This window comes from Hyaena hyaena, unplaced genomic scaffold (genome assembly GCF_003009895.1).
Source record: "Hyaena hyaena isolate Hyena2069 unplaced genomic scaffold, ASM300989v1 scaffold_830, whole genome shotgun sequence".
NCBI lineage: Eukaryota > Metazoa > Chordata > Mammalia > Carnivora > Hyaenidae > Hyaena > Hyaena hyaena.
In genome coordinates this window covers 189,224-201,964 of record NW_024081455.1, presented here as the reverse complement: position 1 = coordinate 201,964, position 12,741 = coordinate 189,224, and the positions used below count along the sequence as shown (strand labels likewise).

Below are 12,741 nucleotides of genomic sequence, written 5' to 3'. Positions count from 1 at the left end.
TCAGGTGTCTTCAGCTCTGGGTTTCCATTCTTTAAAGAACCTCCATGTTCCTGTCCTGGCTTCAGGAGGATTCCGGATAAAAGATACAGACAGTAATGAAACGAAAAGACAATGAGAAGGGAGGGAAGACAAAGAATGAGGGCAATTAAGGGCAAGGACCTGAAAGAAAAGAGAAGGAATGAAGAGAGGCCAGGGGCTTCGATCCAAGGGAGCAGTCCCAGAGAGGGGGAAGAGAGAAAACAGTTGTACTGGGCTTCCGTTGACAAAACACTTTCCAACACAGTGAAGGCATTTGATCAATCCCACTTTGTGGCTGAAGAAACGGAGGATCACAGACGTTAGATGACTTGTCCAAGGGACTTTGTTAGTGGTGGTGAAGGTGAGCCTCCACCCAGGTTTTCTGATTCCAAAGCCCGTATTCTCTTCCCTTCCCCAGGAATAGCCTTGGAAAGATGGAAGACTTAGGGCAGAAACAAATGAAAGGGCTTCTGGAAGAACTTGTTTGAGAAGGAAAGGTGGAAGATCTAGATTTCTGAAACTTTTTTCCTGTATATCCAGTTACTATGCAGATTCAGTAAGAAACCACCAAGTTTAAGATAGGGGACTCAACATTCCACTACTGAGGGGTGGGACTGGGAGATGGTGAGGAAGGGGGGCTCAAAGAGAAGAGACAGCCTGACATGAGAGATGGGAGAGAACCACAAGCTAGGGCTGAAAAGGGGGCCACAGAGCCACAGAAGGAAGGTTTGGACCCTAAAACTTCCTTTGCCTGGAGACGCGGGTGTGGGGAGGAGGGAGGGGGGAGGACATTTCTATCTCGTGACAAAAGAAAGTCACACAATTGTTTTGTTCTCTGCTCTGGGGCGGGTGGGCGCCTGTATTTACCAGAGGGACCGAGGTCGCTGTGGCAACCACACATCTGGGCCCCCGAATCCAGATGTGCTGTATCCAGAAGCCATAGCAGAACGATGAGGCAAACATTAGGCTCTCCAGTCCTGGCCCCTACAGCTGGGAAGAGGACGGGGGATTGCAGTGGGGAAGGGGGGAGGAAGGGGGAGAGGGCTGAAGCGGGGGAGCAGAGAGGAAGTCGCCTAACAGGACAAGGAATGTGGACAGAGGAAAGGGAACCCGGGAGGGGGTGGCATGAAAAGAGAGGAGTTGAGCACAGGGTTAGCAGCAGGAGGAGGTGAGAAGAACAAGTAAAAAGAAAGGGAAAAGAGAGTGGAACATTGGGGAGGAAGAGCAAAACAAAAAAGGAATGAGAAACAAGATGAACAAAGACTGAAAAGTCCAAAAGAGAAGGTGAGGACTCCCAGTGGGACAGAGCGGAAAGAGGGGAAAGAAAAAGAATCTAGTGCAAAGAGGCAAGGCAATGGGTCAGGGATGATAAGAGGAACAAAAGGCCGGATCCTGAGGAAGGAAAGCAGCTCAACAGAAAGACAAAGTGGGCCTGGGACAGGATGGGCCAACAGGAGGTGCAGGAGTGACAGTGGCCATACACTGAGGTGGCCTGGGATGAGGCTGTGACTGCAGAGCCACATGGACCTGGAGGGCGGCAGCCAGAGACTGACCTGCCTTCACCCTCCCACCTCGCACACCCTTGCCTCTCCTGATCCTTCCCACCACTCCACTCACTGGGCCAAGAGAGTCAACTGCCAGTTCACACCAAAGTGCCAGCTGTCCCCTGCCACTCAGCCAGATGTGCTACAGCCCCACCTCAGGGCCCCCAGTCTGAGATGCCAACACTCAAGCACTTTCCTGAGCTGGGGTCAGGACAGAGAGAGATGGGATGATCAAAAAGGGATGAACCCAGCTGGGATTAAGAGTGGACTAGAGGTGGGGCACCTGGGTGGCTCAGTAGGTTAAACGTCCGACTACGGCTCAGGTCATGATCTCATGGTTCATGGGTTCGAGCCCTGCATCGGGTTCTGTGCTGACAGCTAACTCAGAGCCTGGAGCCTGCTTCCGATTCTGTGTCTCCCTCTCTCTCTGACCCTCCCCTGCTCACGCTGCTTCTCTCTCTCAGGAAAAAAAAAAAAAAAAAAATGTGGACTAGAGGAGAAAATGACAATGTAAATGGAAAGAGAATGGTGTAGGGAACAAGGGACAGGTGTACCTTTCAGGGACCAGGCACTGTGAACCTCTTTCACCCTTACACCAACCCTGAGAAGTGGGTAGGAGTATTCTATTTTACAGATGAGGAAATTAAGGCCCCAAGTGTTTAAGTTACATATGAAGGGCATCCACTAATGAAAGGTAAAGCAGGGAATCCAACTCAGGTGATCTGTCTCCCGAATCCTTGTTCCTGCACTCCCTGGGCCTGGATAAGCCTCGAGGGATATGGGGACAGGGAAGCCGAGGAGCCAGGGCTGTGCTCCGGAGGGGGGAGAGGCCTAGTTCCTGGGAGCCCTAGTTCCAGGTTGCCATAGTAACCCAGTCTGTTTTCACCCCAAACACAGTAATGGGGAGTGGGGGAGCCTGGCTGGACACGTGAGGTTCTCCCCTCCTCCTTCAGGCCTGGGCTTGTGGCCCGGGCGGCCCCTGTCCAGTCATCTGGGCGTTGAGCCCAGGCCCAGCCCACACCCTCTAGCTGACCCAGGACACTCCTGCAGGGCCAGGCCTGAGGCGTTGCTGGACAGGAGCCGCTGATGGGATCCCCCCAGGTTGAAAGAGATTTGGCCCCTCACCCTGTCCTGTTCCCCTTCCTCCTAATTAGAGGCATAGCCTTTCCTGCCAGATCCGTTCTCACCCTTTTCTCTCAACTGGACGCACAAGTCTCAGTCTCCCCCAGTTTAGGGCTAAGAAGATGCTCTTGAACATCTTCCCTTCCCTCCAAACACTGCCCCCTTCTCCACTGTGGCCCCTCCTTTCTGGCTCACAGCCTTCTGGCCCCAGCTCTGCTGTTTGTTCAAGCTGCTCGTCCTGGAAATCAAGGGAAGGGAGGGAGAACCTGCTAGAATGCAGGGGACCCAGGGAGGCTGTTCACCCCAAAGGGCGTGGGGCCCCCTGTCCTTCCTGTTTACTCAGACACATTCCAGGGATCTGTATCCTCGGGGCTGTCATGCCAGGAGACATCCCACCCTCAGCCCCCCCACCCCCACCACTAGACACAGACATGCCCCAGTGTTGTAGGGGCGGGGACAACGGGATGACATGAGGTCTGGGATCCCACACCCAACCCACCCCAGAGCCAGCTATGTCTTCAGTGCTTGGTTCTCTAAGACACTGGCCATACAGGAGCCACTTTCCCCCAATTCCCCGTCCTGAGTCAGGAAGGCAGCCACCATTCCTTCAACTCCCTCCAAGTTGTTTATTTAATAATAAAAAAGAAGATATACATATACGTAAACCTGATCTCCCACCACCACCCCTCCTTTACTCCCAGTTACTAGCTCCAAAATGTAAAAATGTCCCTTGTCCCTCCTGGGGACTAAATTCCCCCCTCCACCCCCCTAAACAGAGAAACAAAAGAATAAAGAGTGTGCAGGAGTCCACCCACCCCAAAACTTAATCTCAAAGAAAGAAGCAGGAATTAGGGGTTTAGAGAAATGAGAGGAGCCCTATATTCCAAAAAGGGGTGAGAAGAGAGGTAAACCCCCTCACCTCCAAATAAGTGCTTAACCCCACACCCTGTCTTTCCTTTACCAATTGCCCCAAGCCCAGGGATCAGAGAACTTAGAAAAGCCTCACTTGGTCACCCCCACCTCCCGTCCCCCACCACCAGCTCTAAGATAGTGTGAGTTGCACAGGTCAGGGGTGATTGAGGTAGAGGGGCTGGTGGGACGCCTGGCGTGCCTGGCCAGCTGCAGAAGCTGGCAAGGGGCCACCTGTGGCATTGCCCGGGGTCGAGGATGGCTGTTTTCGGAGCGAGGGGGGCACCGTGGAAGTCTTGATGTGAATCACCCGGGTGTCCATGACCTCACACTCGATCTGCATCATCTCCTCATAGTCCCCTGGAGGCCCCCGGCCTGACAGGGTCTCTGTGAGAAGGAAAGAGTTAAGGGAGAAAAGAAGGGCAAACAGAGAGGGGAAAAGTAAAGGTGGGCAGGGAGGGAGGGGCAATGGTGAGGAGGCCAATCCACAGCAGGGGTTGAATGAGAGGGCAGGGATGGAGTTGGTGCCGGCGGGGGGTGGGGGGGGGGCGTGGTAGGGGCAGGAAAAGAAAATATCATTGATGAGTCACAGAGTACACATATGATTGAGATCACAGAGGAGAGGACATCAAGAGAAAACAGAAGGTGAGAATCGGGCTGTTCCCAGCCCACCCCCTCTGCCCACACCTATTGAGCACCCTCACCAAGGGATGGCCTGCACCCTCATCTTCCTCCCACATCTCCTGCCTTCTGTTTTTTCTCCACCCATTTCCTATATCTTCTCATCCAGGAGTCTAGCCTCTCTCTGGAAGGGCCCACTCTTCTCTCCATTTCCCCCTCAGCATCTCATATTGGATCTCCCAGTTCTCGATTTCAGGACCCCTCCCCAGATCTGGCAAAGAGAGAATTACCATTGGGGGCCATGGCAGGCATCACCAGGGACATCTTGGGCCGAGAGGTCTTGTTGTGGCTAATGGCGGGGAGCAGCAAGTGGTCCTGGGAAACAAAGGGGCCAGGCCAGAAGGCTGGAGGAAAAGATGCAGACAGGCTCTCCCCCCACCTCTACTCTACAGCCTCAGCCTGAAGACACGCTGCTGGAGAGCCCAGGGTGATGGGGATGGGGCAGGGAGGAACTCACTCGTCGGAAGGACACAACATAAAACGTGTCTTCTCGTCGGTCAATTGCATCCAGGAACTCTGGCTGTGAACGGTCTGGGTGGCGATACAGCTGCAGTTGGCCCACAGAATCCCTAGCCAGGCGGGGAGACAGGATTTGGGAGAAACTAAGCCCCACTCCCGTTCCTACTGGGGAGGATGAGAGAAGATAAAAGACAGGAGAGCCCAGGGGATGAGGGGGGCATAACGCCATTGGTGGCAATGGTGCCAGGCACAGACAGCTCCTGGGGTACAGCTATTTAGAGTGAAGCCCCCCCTTAGTAACAAACAAGCACCCTCATAGTCTCACCTTTCTGGGGGCCCCGGGGGCTGGGTTGGGACTGCCTTAACTGGAGGTGATTTCTTCCATAGCTGAGACTTCTGGAAGGAGAAGTATCTAAGGATTTGAAGAGGGTGAAGGGAAAAGGGAAAGAGACAGACGGCCCCTGGAAGCTGATGTCACCTCACACCCACCCCTCCACCCACCCCAAATGATCCCTCAAACCTCCACAATGAGATGCTCCCTCAAAATCCCCAGGACATTTAGTCTTCCAGTGGCCTTCCTTGAACCAGCCCTAGCCCCTCCTACCTGTCTCTCCTGGGCCCTCTGGGGGATCTTCCGCCGGCCTCTCTGGTGGCGCTGGACCCAGCCGCTCAGCTCATCCGCAAGCCTAGGGAAATAGAGGGGCAACGCGTCTGTATGGAGCCAGAGCTCCCATTTTCCTTGCCCACACACTAGAGGGAAAAGGGAGGGCAGGGAGAGCTGGTGCTTCAGCACATGGGGGCAGCCGGGCCACCTGTGGAGGGGCCCCAGAGGGCAGGGAGGATGTCCCAGCTGGGGATCCCCCAAACCTCAGGGACTCGGTCCTGTTGAAGTGCCGGCAATCAGAGGAAAGGAAGAGCTGGTCCAGGTCTCTCAGAAGCAACTCCTTGGCGCCCCCTGGGAAGGCTGTCAGGTTCCTGGAGTGAGGCAGGGAGGAGGCGATGATGAGAGGCTGTCCCGCACCCCTCCCCCAACAGAACAGGCAATGATGGCAGGAGAACTCTGGCTCCCCTCAGAAGAAAAACGTTTTGGAGAGCAACCCCAAAAGAGAGAGGGCCCTCTTTTCACCTGAAACTTGGCCGGCCTGGAGGGCTGGGCTGAGGCTCCTCAGGGCCCAGGGAGGAAGCCTGGAGGGGTTCAACTCCATGAACCGGCTCTTGCGCTGAGAATTCCAGCAGGTGTCTCCGGGGTCGAGGCTCCTCTCCACTCATCCGAGGGGATCTGGGAGCCGGAGGAGGGTCACTGATGCTGAGGATAAGGAAGAATAGAGTATGAGGAATTCCAGCTTGGCCCAGGGGCTGGTTAAGATCGTGGGCTCTGCAGAAAGCCTGCCTGGCTTCCAATCTATCCTGCAGAGTGAATCTCTTCATGCGTATGACCAGAATGAGAATCATCCCTAGCTAATAAAGCCAGGAAGCATGAGGAACTCAGTAAGCACTTAAACATCACTGTTTTCACCAGTGTTATTATTATTACCACCAGCTGCTGCAGGACACACCACTCTGAGAGAAATGACGGAAGGAGAAGGGACTGGCTGGATGCACCGTCAGTGCTGAGAACACCTGTGCTGTCTGTGTGTGAGTGGAATGAAAGGGCTGTGCCAAGGCAGGCAGGCAGGCAGCTGTGAGGCTGGGCTCCACCCGAAGGTTTGGGGACGGCAGGGAAGGTCTCACCTGACAGGTCCAAAGTTGAAGGCAATGAAGAGAAGGAACACCATGATGCAGACCACCTTCCTGTTTCCAGACCCTAACTTGAGCTCACTGTTCTAAGGTGCAGAGAAAGAGATGAGAGGTGGTGAGTCATCCCAAAGGAGCCTGTACTCCCAGGGGCCTCCCTGGGACGGACCAGTCTCACTTCCGCCAGCAGGGCCTCCAGCCGCCGCCGGAGGGCAGCATTCTCCCTGCGGAGCTGCTGGTTGTCGGCCAGCACGGCCTGCAGCCGAGCCTCCAGCCCCTGCAGATACTCCTTCTTCTTCCTCCTAGACTGGCAGGCCGACTCCCGGTTCTTGATCATTCGCTGCTGCCTCTTCAGCAGCTTTGCCTAGGGTACCCAGAGGACCAGAAAAGGAATGATAGATGGATGGGAGAGGAGAACTATGCCTCCCCAACTTCAGGGACTGATTACCCAACGCTCACACTGGCCACTCTACTGCCTTCCTGACCTCTACCCGATGCAGCCAGAGACCAGTTATTCCTCTCTGTTAAAACGTTTCAAAGAAGGAGCCCTTCTCTCAACCACTCCCTGCTCCTGTTCCTCAGAGCTAAGAGAAATCAGACTGTAGGAAGGACATCCTCCATCCTGGTTCCTGGTGGAAACTCAGTTGCTTTCCTTGGTGGGGTGGGGTCTTCCTTCCTCTCAATTCTCTTTAGGGCCCACACTTTAACCTTGCTATAATTAAAGAACACTTTACCTGGTTTCCCCCTAGGAAACAGCCTCCCTCTTCCAACTACTACCACAACCGTGACACAGTATGACTCTCCTCCCTTAGATTTACTGACAGCATTCCCATTTCTTCATCTGCAGTGATAGCAAAACTAAGGACCCGAAAACTACAGAGTTGATACTCATATATAAACAGGGATCCACTCTGACCTTCAGGATCATCTATGGCTTTGCTTGCTCACTTTTCGCTCCCTCCTCATTCCATAATTCTCTCTCCCATGGCAGACTTCCTCCCCCTTACTAAGTCCTACTCCTCTCCTCCCCAATACTTACATCCACTTCAGGTGGGCAGGAGTTCCCAGGCATAGGAGCTGGAACAATGCTCTTCCTCTCAGGCCTTGGAGCAGGGGGGGCTGGCCCCTCAGGCTGGACCCGAATAGCACCTTGGATGAGGACAACTGGTGACACTGGGGCAAGTGAGCAGGAGAAGGAGGTGAGATCTGTTCTTATGTCCACACCCGTATCTGAGCACCCAAGGGCTGGGAGCCTCAATGACTGTGAGCTCCCAGAGAAAGTTAATCCAGCCTGGCTCCCTCTCTCCCTGTTTAGTACCTGGGGGTGGCTGGACAAGAGGCTGCAAAAGGATGGTGGTACTAGGAGGCACAGGTCTGGGTGGCATTGGGACAGTGGTTATCATCACAGGTTTGGGCTGCAGCGGTGGCTTCCGGGTGGGCAGGGCTTTGCCTGAAGGAAGGGGAAAGGAAGGAAGGAAGGAAGGAAGGAAGGAAGGAAGGAAGGAAGGAAGGAAGGAATGTCAGGACTAGAGGCCTCCTGCCAGGGATCCCAAGGTATCAGAAGGCCCCATTACCTAAGGAGCCATCAGAGGATGGGGCCATGCTGATCTGGACACCTCCAAGTGGGGGGCCTAGGACATCCCGCAGGAGACACCCTTGAGGGGATGGTGACTCTGTCTTCACTTCCAGTACCTCCTCTCCTATAAAAGCCTATGTTGGGCATTCCAGAAGATATGTGAGTCAGGAGGAGTATCAAGCAGAAGGAGCTGAAGAAGAGAATGCTTTCATACCTCTGAGGGCCAGAAGGAGCTCACTGGAATGTCTGGAGAGAGTAAGAGAGGTTTATGCTCACCTGGTTGGGGGACTCTGCTGAGAGCAGGGAAGCCTCGGAGTTGATGGAGGAAGATGGGGAGACAGGCTCTAGCTTGGTCTGGACATCTGTGGGGTGTCAGGATAATATAAAATGCTGGATATCAGATAAACACTGAAGGAGAAGAGGATTAAGATAGGGGATGAAAGACACAGTCCTTCCTCCTTGCACCAGAAACAGACTATTCTGGCCCTAGGCACACAATCCAGAAGGAAGAGGAACTACGGGGCTGCTGATTTGCTGGCTCTCTTCCTACCTCTTTGCCCAGGACTTTCCTTTCTCCTTCGCTGGCTCCTGAAGCTGTCTCTATGCTGACAGCAGCCAAGTCTGCATTTCTACCCTTGACTGGCTCCCCTGTGTCCTGATCCCAACTCCCAAGGTGCCTGCTGGTCACTTTCTTTCTCATGACCCACCATCCGTCCATATTCAAGCTGGCCTTAAATGGGGCTCACTGCTTGTCCCTTCACACAAATTCCCTTTCTACTCTGTCAGCCTCCCAGGCATCAAATCACAAAGCCTCAGTCGCCTCTGAGCTTTCCTGGCCTCTGATAAATCCAACTGTGAGACTTGCTGATCACCCCATATGGGTGAAATAAAACTCATCTGACAGCCAAATTCAACTCCCAGGTCAACAGTCTGCCACTACCTTTGGTCCATACCACTCATTTGGGCACTTAATTATATAATTGCTAATTTTGCTATTTTAAAATTTCAACTTATATTGGTAAGTAGGTAATACACTCACATGACACAAAACTCCAAAGTAGCAAAGGGTAATTCAGTGAAGTGGATCTCCTTTCCTTTCTCGTCTACCAGCCACTTGGATCCCTCCTCAGAAATGACCACTATTTGATTATTAACCACGTGTTATGACACTCATGAGACTCTCCAAAAGCAAGGATTATGTTTTATGCTTCCTGTCTATTAAACTGATTGGTAAAGCACAGGCCCTCAAAAGTCCTCAACAATCAAGGTTCATAGCCTTATCCTGTTTGCAGGTGTGATCAGTTTCTCTTTTCCATCCTAACCTGTCCCGCCCTGAGGCCAGGGAGGAAAACACGAAAGGGCTGCCCCACTGGGCTCCCTTGCCCTCCAGCTTCTTGTTGGAGTTCAACCAAAGATGGGCAGTGCCAGGAAACCCTGAAGGCACTTTGCAATCCACACCCAACGCTGAAATTCATCACACTCCCTGACCAGGGGGCTCCGTAGTACCTATCTGCCCTAGGAGAAATTCTGGCATCAGATCCTAGGCAGGAAGTCACTGCAATCCATCCATTCTATTTCATACTTTCTGCCTCTTTTTAGCATCCAAATATCTTTCTTGATTAACTGTATCCAGTCCTGCCTCTCCACCATCCATTCTCTCTACTCTGCCACCACAGTCAGCTTCCTAATCACACTGTTCTCCTGCTTCTTCTTCTTCTTCTTTTTTTTTTTAAATAGTTTATTGTCAAGTTGGTTTCCATCCTGCTTGATTCTTCAGAGGCTCCCAACTGCCCACAGGAAAAAAGCTAAGAGTCTCTTATCAGGGTTCCCACTTGGTCTACAGCCTCTGCAACTTTCTTGCCACTTCCCACTCCCTTCTCACAACCATCCCTTCTCACATCCAAATCCCCACATTCATCTTGCGCCTCATTTCTTAAAAAAAAATTTTTTTTTAATGTTTATTTTTGAGAGAGACAGAGACAGAGAGAGACAGAGTGTGAGCTGGGGAAGGGGCAGAGAGAGAGGGAGACACAGAATCTGAAGCAGGCTGCAGGCTCTGAGCTGTCAGCACAGAGCCTGACATGGGGCTCAAACTCACAAGCCATGAGATCATGACCTGAGCCGAAGTTGGATGTTCAACTGACTGAGCCACCCAGGCGCCCCTCTATGTGTCAAAACTCAGCTCAAGAAACCCTTCCTCCAGGTGCACATCACTGATCCAGCCCCAATCAGGTGAGCTGCCCCTCTTATGAATTTTCCTGGCACCCTGTGACGTCTATCCTGGAATTCCCACACCTATGGCAATTGGTATTTGTCTTTCCCCTCCCTCCACACTACAGGATTCTTGGGTCAGCGTGGTGCTCACATCTTCTTCATCTTGCATTCCCAGCACCCTGTCCAGTATGTGGCATGGAGCAGGAGCTCAATAAATATTTACTGTGTAAACATCTAAGAATAAATAAACTTAGTTAACACTTAGTAAAATAGTGCAAATAATGTTAACTGCAGAATCTAAGAGTTGGGTATATGGAATTCCAACTTTTCTGTATGTTTGAAAAATTTTTTTATAATAAAACTTCAGGGGTGGGGAATAACAAATAAATATGCCCTAAACTGTCCATAAGTCTTTTAAAAATGCAAAGCAATGGGGGAGGAGGGGTTCCTGGGGGGCTTAATCATTTAAAATGTCTGACATCAGCCAGGTCATGATTTCAGGGTCCCTGAGTTTGAGCCCCACATGGCATCAGGCTCTCCCAGCAATCCGGGGTCAGCACAGAGCCTGATTCAGATCCTCTGTCCCCACTCACTCTCTCTGCCTCTCCCCTGTTTGCTCTCTCTTCCTCTCTCTCCTGCTGCCTGCATCCCCTCTCCCATTTACCTTGCTTTGGAAAAACCTGGGGGCGGGGGGGTGGCAGGCTGTTATTACCTGAGAGGTCGTCAGAGGTGGGACCCACATTGATCTGGACCGTTTCAAATGGGGATGTTGGATCATCTCCTAGGAGGCAGAATGGGGGTGCCAAGGATTCTGTCTTCACAACCAGCACCTCCCCTACAGCAGGGGCCTGGGAGAGTGGGGTGAAGTAGAGGGGCAGAAAAAAGAAAAGAAAACAAGGAAGGTGTTGAGAGCAAGAGTAAGAACAAAAGTTTTAGAGCTTACTAACTGACATTCTGGTTTGAATGGTACTGAGTGTCTTCGGCCCCTTGTTTTCTCTATTTTATTCCTGGGAGGGTTGATGAAGTCTCATTATTTCAAATATTGCCTTAGAATGGACAGCTTGGGCATGAGCAATTCCAGAATTCTTGGCAGTTAACAACTCTCTTCTTCCTGGCCCCACCATAGTTGCCACATATCTCTCTATATTAAAATGACTCCATCTTCTCTTACAGACAACCATGGCAGAGACCTGGAAAACGAGGATATTAAAGAAATCCAAAGGCACCACCACTACTACTCCATGACCCATAGCACACAAAACATTTTCTGCACCTATGGGTGAAGGGAATGGAACAAACAGTAGAAGGAGAGAGACGGTTCTCTCACCTGGCTAGAGGGCTCTGTGGAAAGACGAGATGACTCAGAGCTGAGGGAGGAAGAGGAGCAGGGAGAGGACGGCTCAGACTTCACCTGAAGATCTGGAAGAAAGGGGTTGGGGAAGCAGAGCCTGAGGAGTCCAAAACGTGTCCAAAGGCTTGGAGGTGAGGATACCCTCACCGGGGGCAAAAGGGAAGGAACACATACGGGACTGAAGGAAAGAAGAGTGCACAGACACTTATGAGAGGAGATGTGAGGATACAGGGGATTCTGTAGTTCCTGGTAAACAGTGGAAAGAAATGGTTTTGTAAGGATGTGGGAATCACAAGGGATATCTTACCTGGGAAGATAGGCAGGGGATCCCAGGGGGGCTCAGGAGGGCTAACATCCATCCCCACGTCCAGGGAACTGCTGCCAAACTGAATAAAGAAGGACATTAGATGGCAAGAATGTGAAGGCAATGGCTTCATGAGCTCTGACCTGGGGCTGAGTCCTTGTTCTGGGGCAACTCCCAACCGCCAAAGGTTAAAGACAAGGCTGAGGGGGCAATACCGGGACATCCTGCTCTGGGCAACGGAAGAGGTGCGTCTGCTCCTCTGCCACATCATCCAGGCCAGTATACAAGGTACTGTCTGCAAGAGATGCAGTGTCAGGGGGTCGCCCGGTGGCCCAGCCTACAGATCTACACACAGCCCTGGGCCCACCCCTCATTGGCTCCGCTAGGCCAGACCTACCGCCCGCCCCCTTGAAACGTGATACACCCAAAGAACTTCAGCTCCTCCTTCCCCCCCACCCCAGAACAACTCGACGTTTCTGCAGGGAGTAGAGATCTTTCCCAACTCCCGCATCCCCCCGAATGCACAACAAGCCCCCCTGCTCCGCCCTCTTTTCGAGTGATGGATTCCATATTTGCCCAGCCTTCTTCTATGGACCTCCGCTTCCTCCCTGCGTGCCTCAGAAGCATAGTATGCCACAGCCCTCCTCCCTCCCCGAGGCCTCACTCCGCAGACCCCAGTCCTCCGGGCTCAGCAAGTTATCGGTGAAAAAACGTGTTGGGTCCGCAATCTCGCTGAGCAGCATCAGTTCCGCCATCTTTCCCTCCCGCCCCCCAACCATGAGACGGTTCCCAAGACCCGCCTCTCCCCATCACCAACCAATCAGTTGAT

General features: G+C 52.6%; 1 protein-coding gene across 4 annotated transcripts; it reads right to left on the bottom strand.

Annotated features, from left to right (window-relative positions):
• Window positions 1-3,304: 3,304 nt before the first annotated feature.
• On the bottom strand, window positions 3,305-12,691 carry ATF6B (activating transcription factor 6 beta). 4 transcript variants are annotated; one of them, XM_039219604.1, is made up of 18 exons: window positions 12,577-12,691; window positions 12,128-12,207; window positions 11,916-11,994; window positions 11,585-11,676; window positions 10,970-11,105; window positions 8,320-8,405; window positions 8,042-8,177; window positions 7,786-7,917; window positions 7,507-7,616; window positions 6,646-6,831; window positions 6,465-6,556; window positions 5,860-6,039; window positions 5,601-5,708; window positions 5,338-5,419; window positions 5,059-5,129; window positions 4,732-4,843; window positions 4,505-4,589; window positions 3,305-3,980 (listed from the first exon to the last, which is right to left on the bottom strand). In XM_039219604.1, exons 1-18 carry the CDS (start codon window positions 12,689-12,691, stop codon window positions 3,751-3,753), a joined length of 2,112 nt encoding a protein of 703 aa, XP_039075535.1. In that variant the 3' UTR covers window positions 3,305-3,750. The 4 variants fall into 4 exon arrangements, with proteins under 4 accessions (XP_039075535.1, XP_039075533.1, XP_039075534.1 ...); XM_039219602.1 differs by having other exon boundaries at window positions 3,306-3,980; window positions 7,507-7,640; XM_039219603.1 differs by having other exon boundaries at window positions 3,307-3,980; window positions 7,507-7,640; window positions 12,586-12,691.
• Between the last annotated feature and the right edge of the window lie 50 nt (window positions 12,692-12,741).

Bases quoted from the DNA above. Each gene is read 5' to 3' on its own strand.
- ATF6B (XM_039219602.1), bottom strand. From the start codon at position 12,691: ATGGTTGGGGGGCGGGAGGGAAAGATGGCGGAACTGATGCTGCTCAGC. The intron at 11,106-11,584 runs GTGAGAGAACCG...CCACTCTCCCAG, and splicing joins CCACAGAGCCCTCTAGCCAG to GCCCCTGCTGTAGGGGAGGT. The intron at 4,590-4,731 runs GTGAGTTCCTCC...TTTGTTTCCCAG, and splicing joins ATGTTGTGTCCTTCCGACGA to GACCACTTGCTGCTCCCCGC.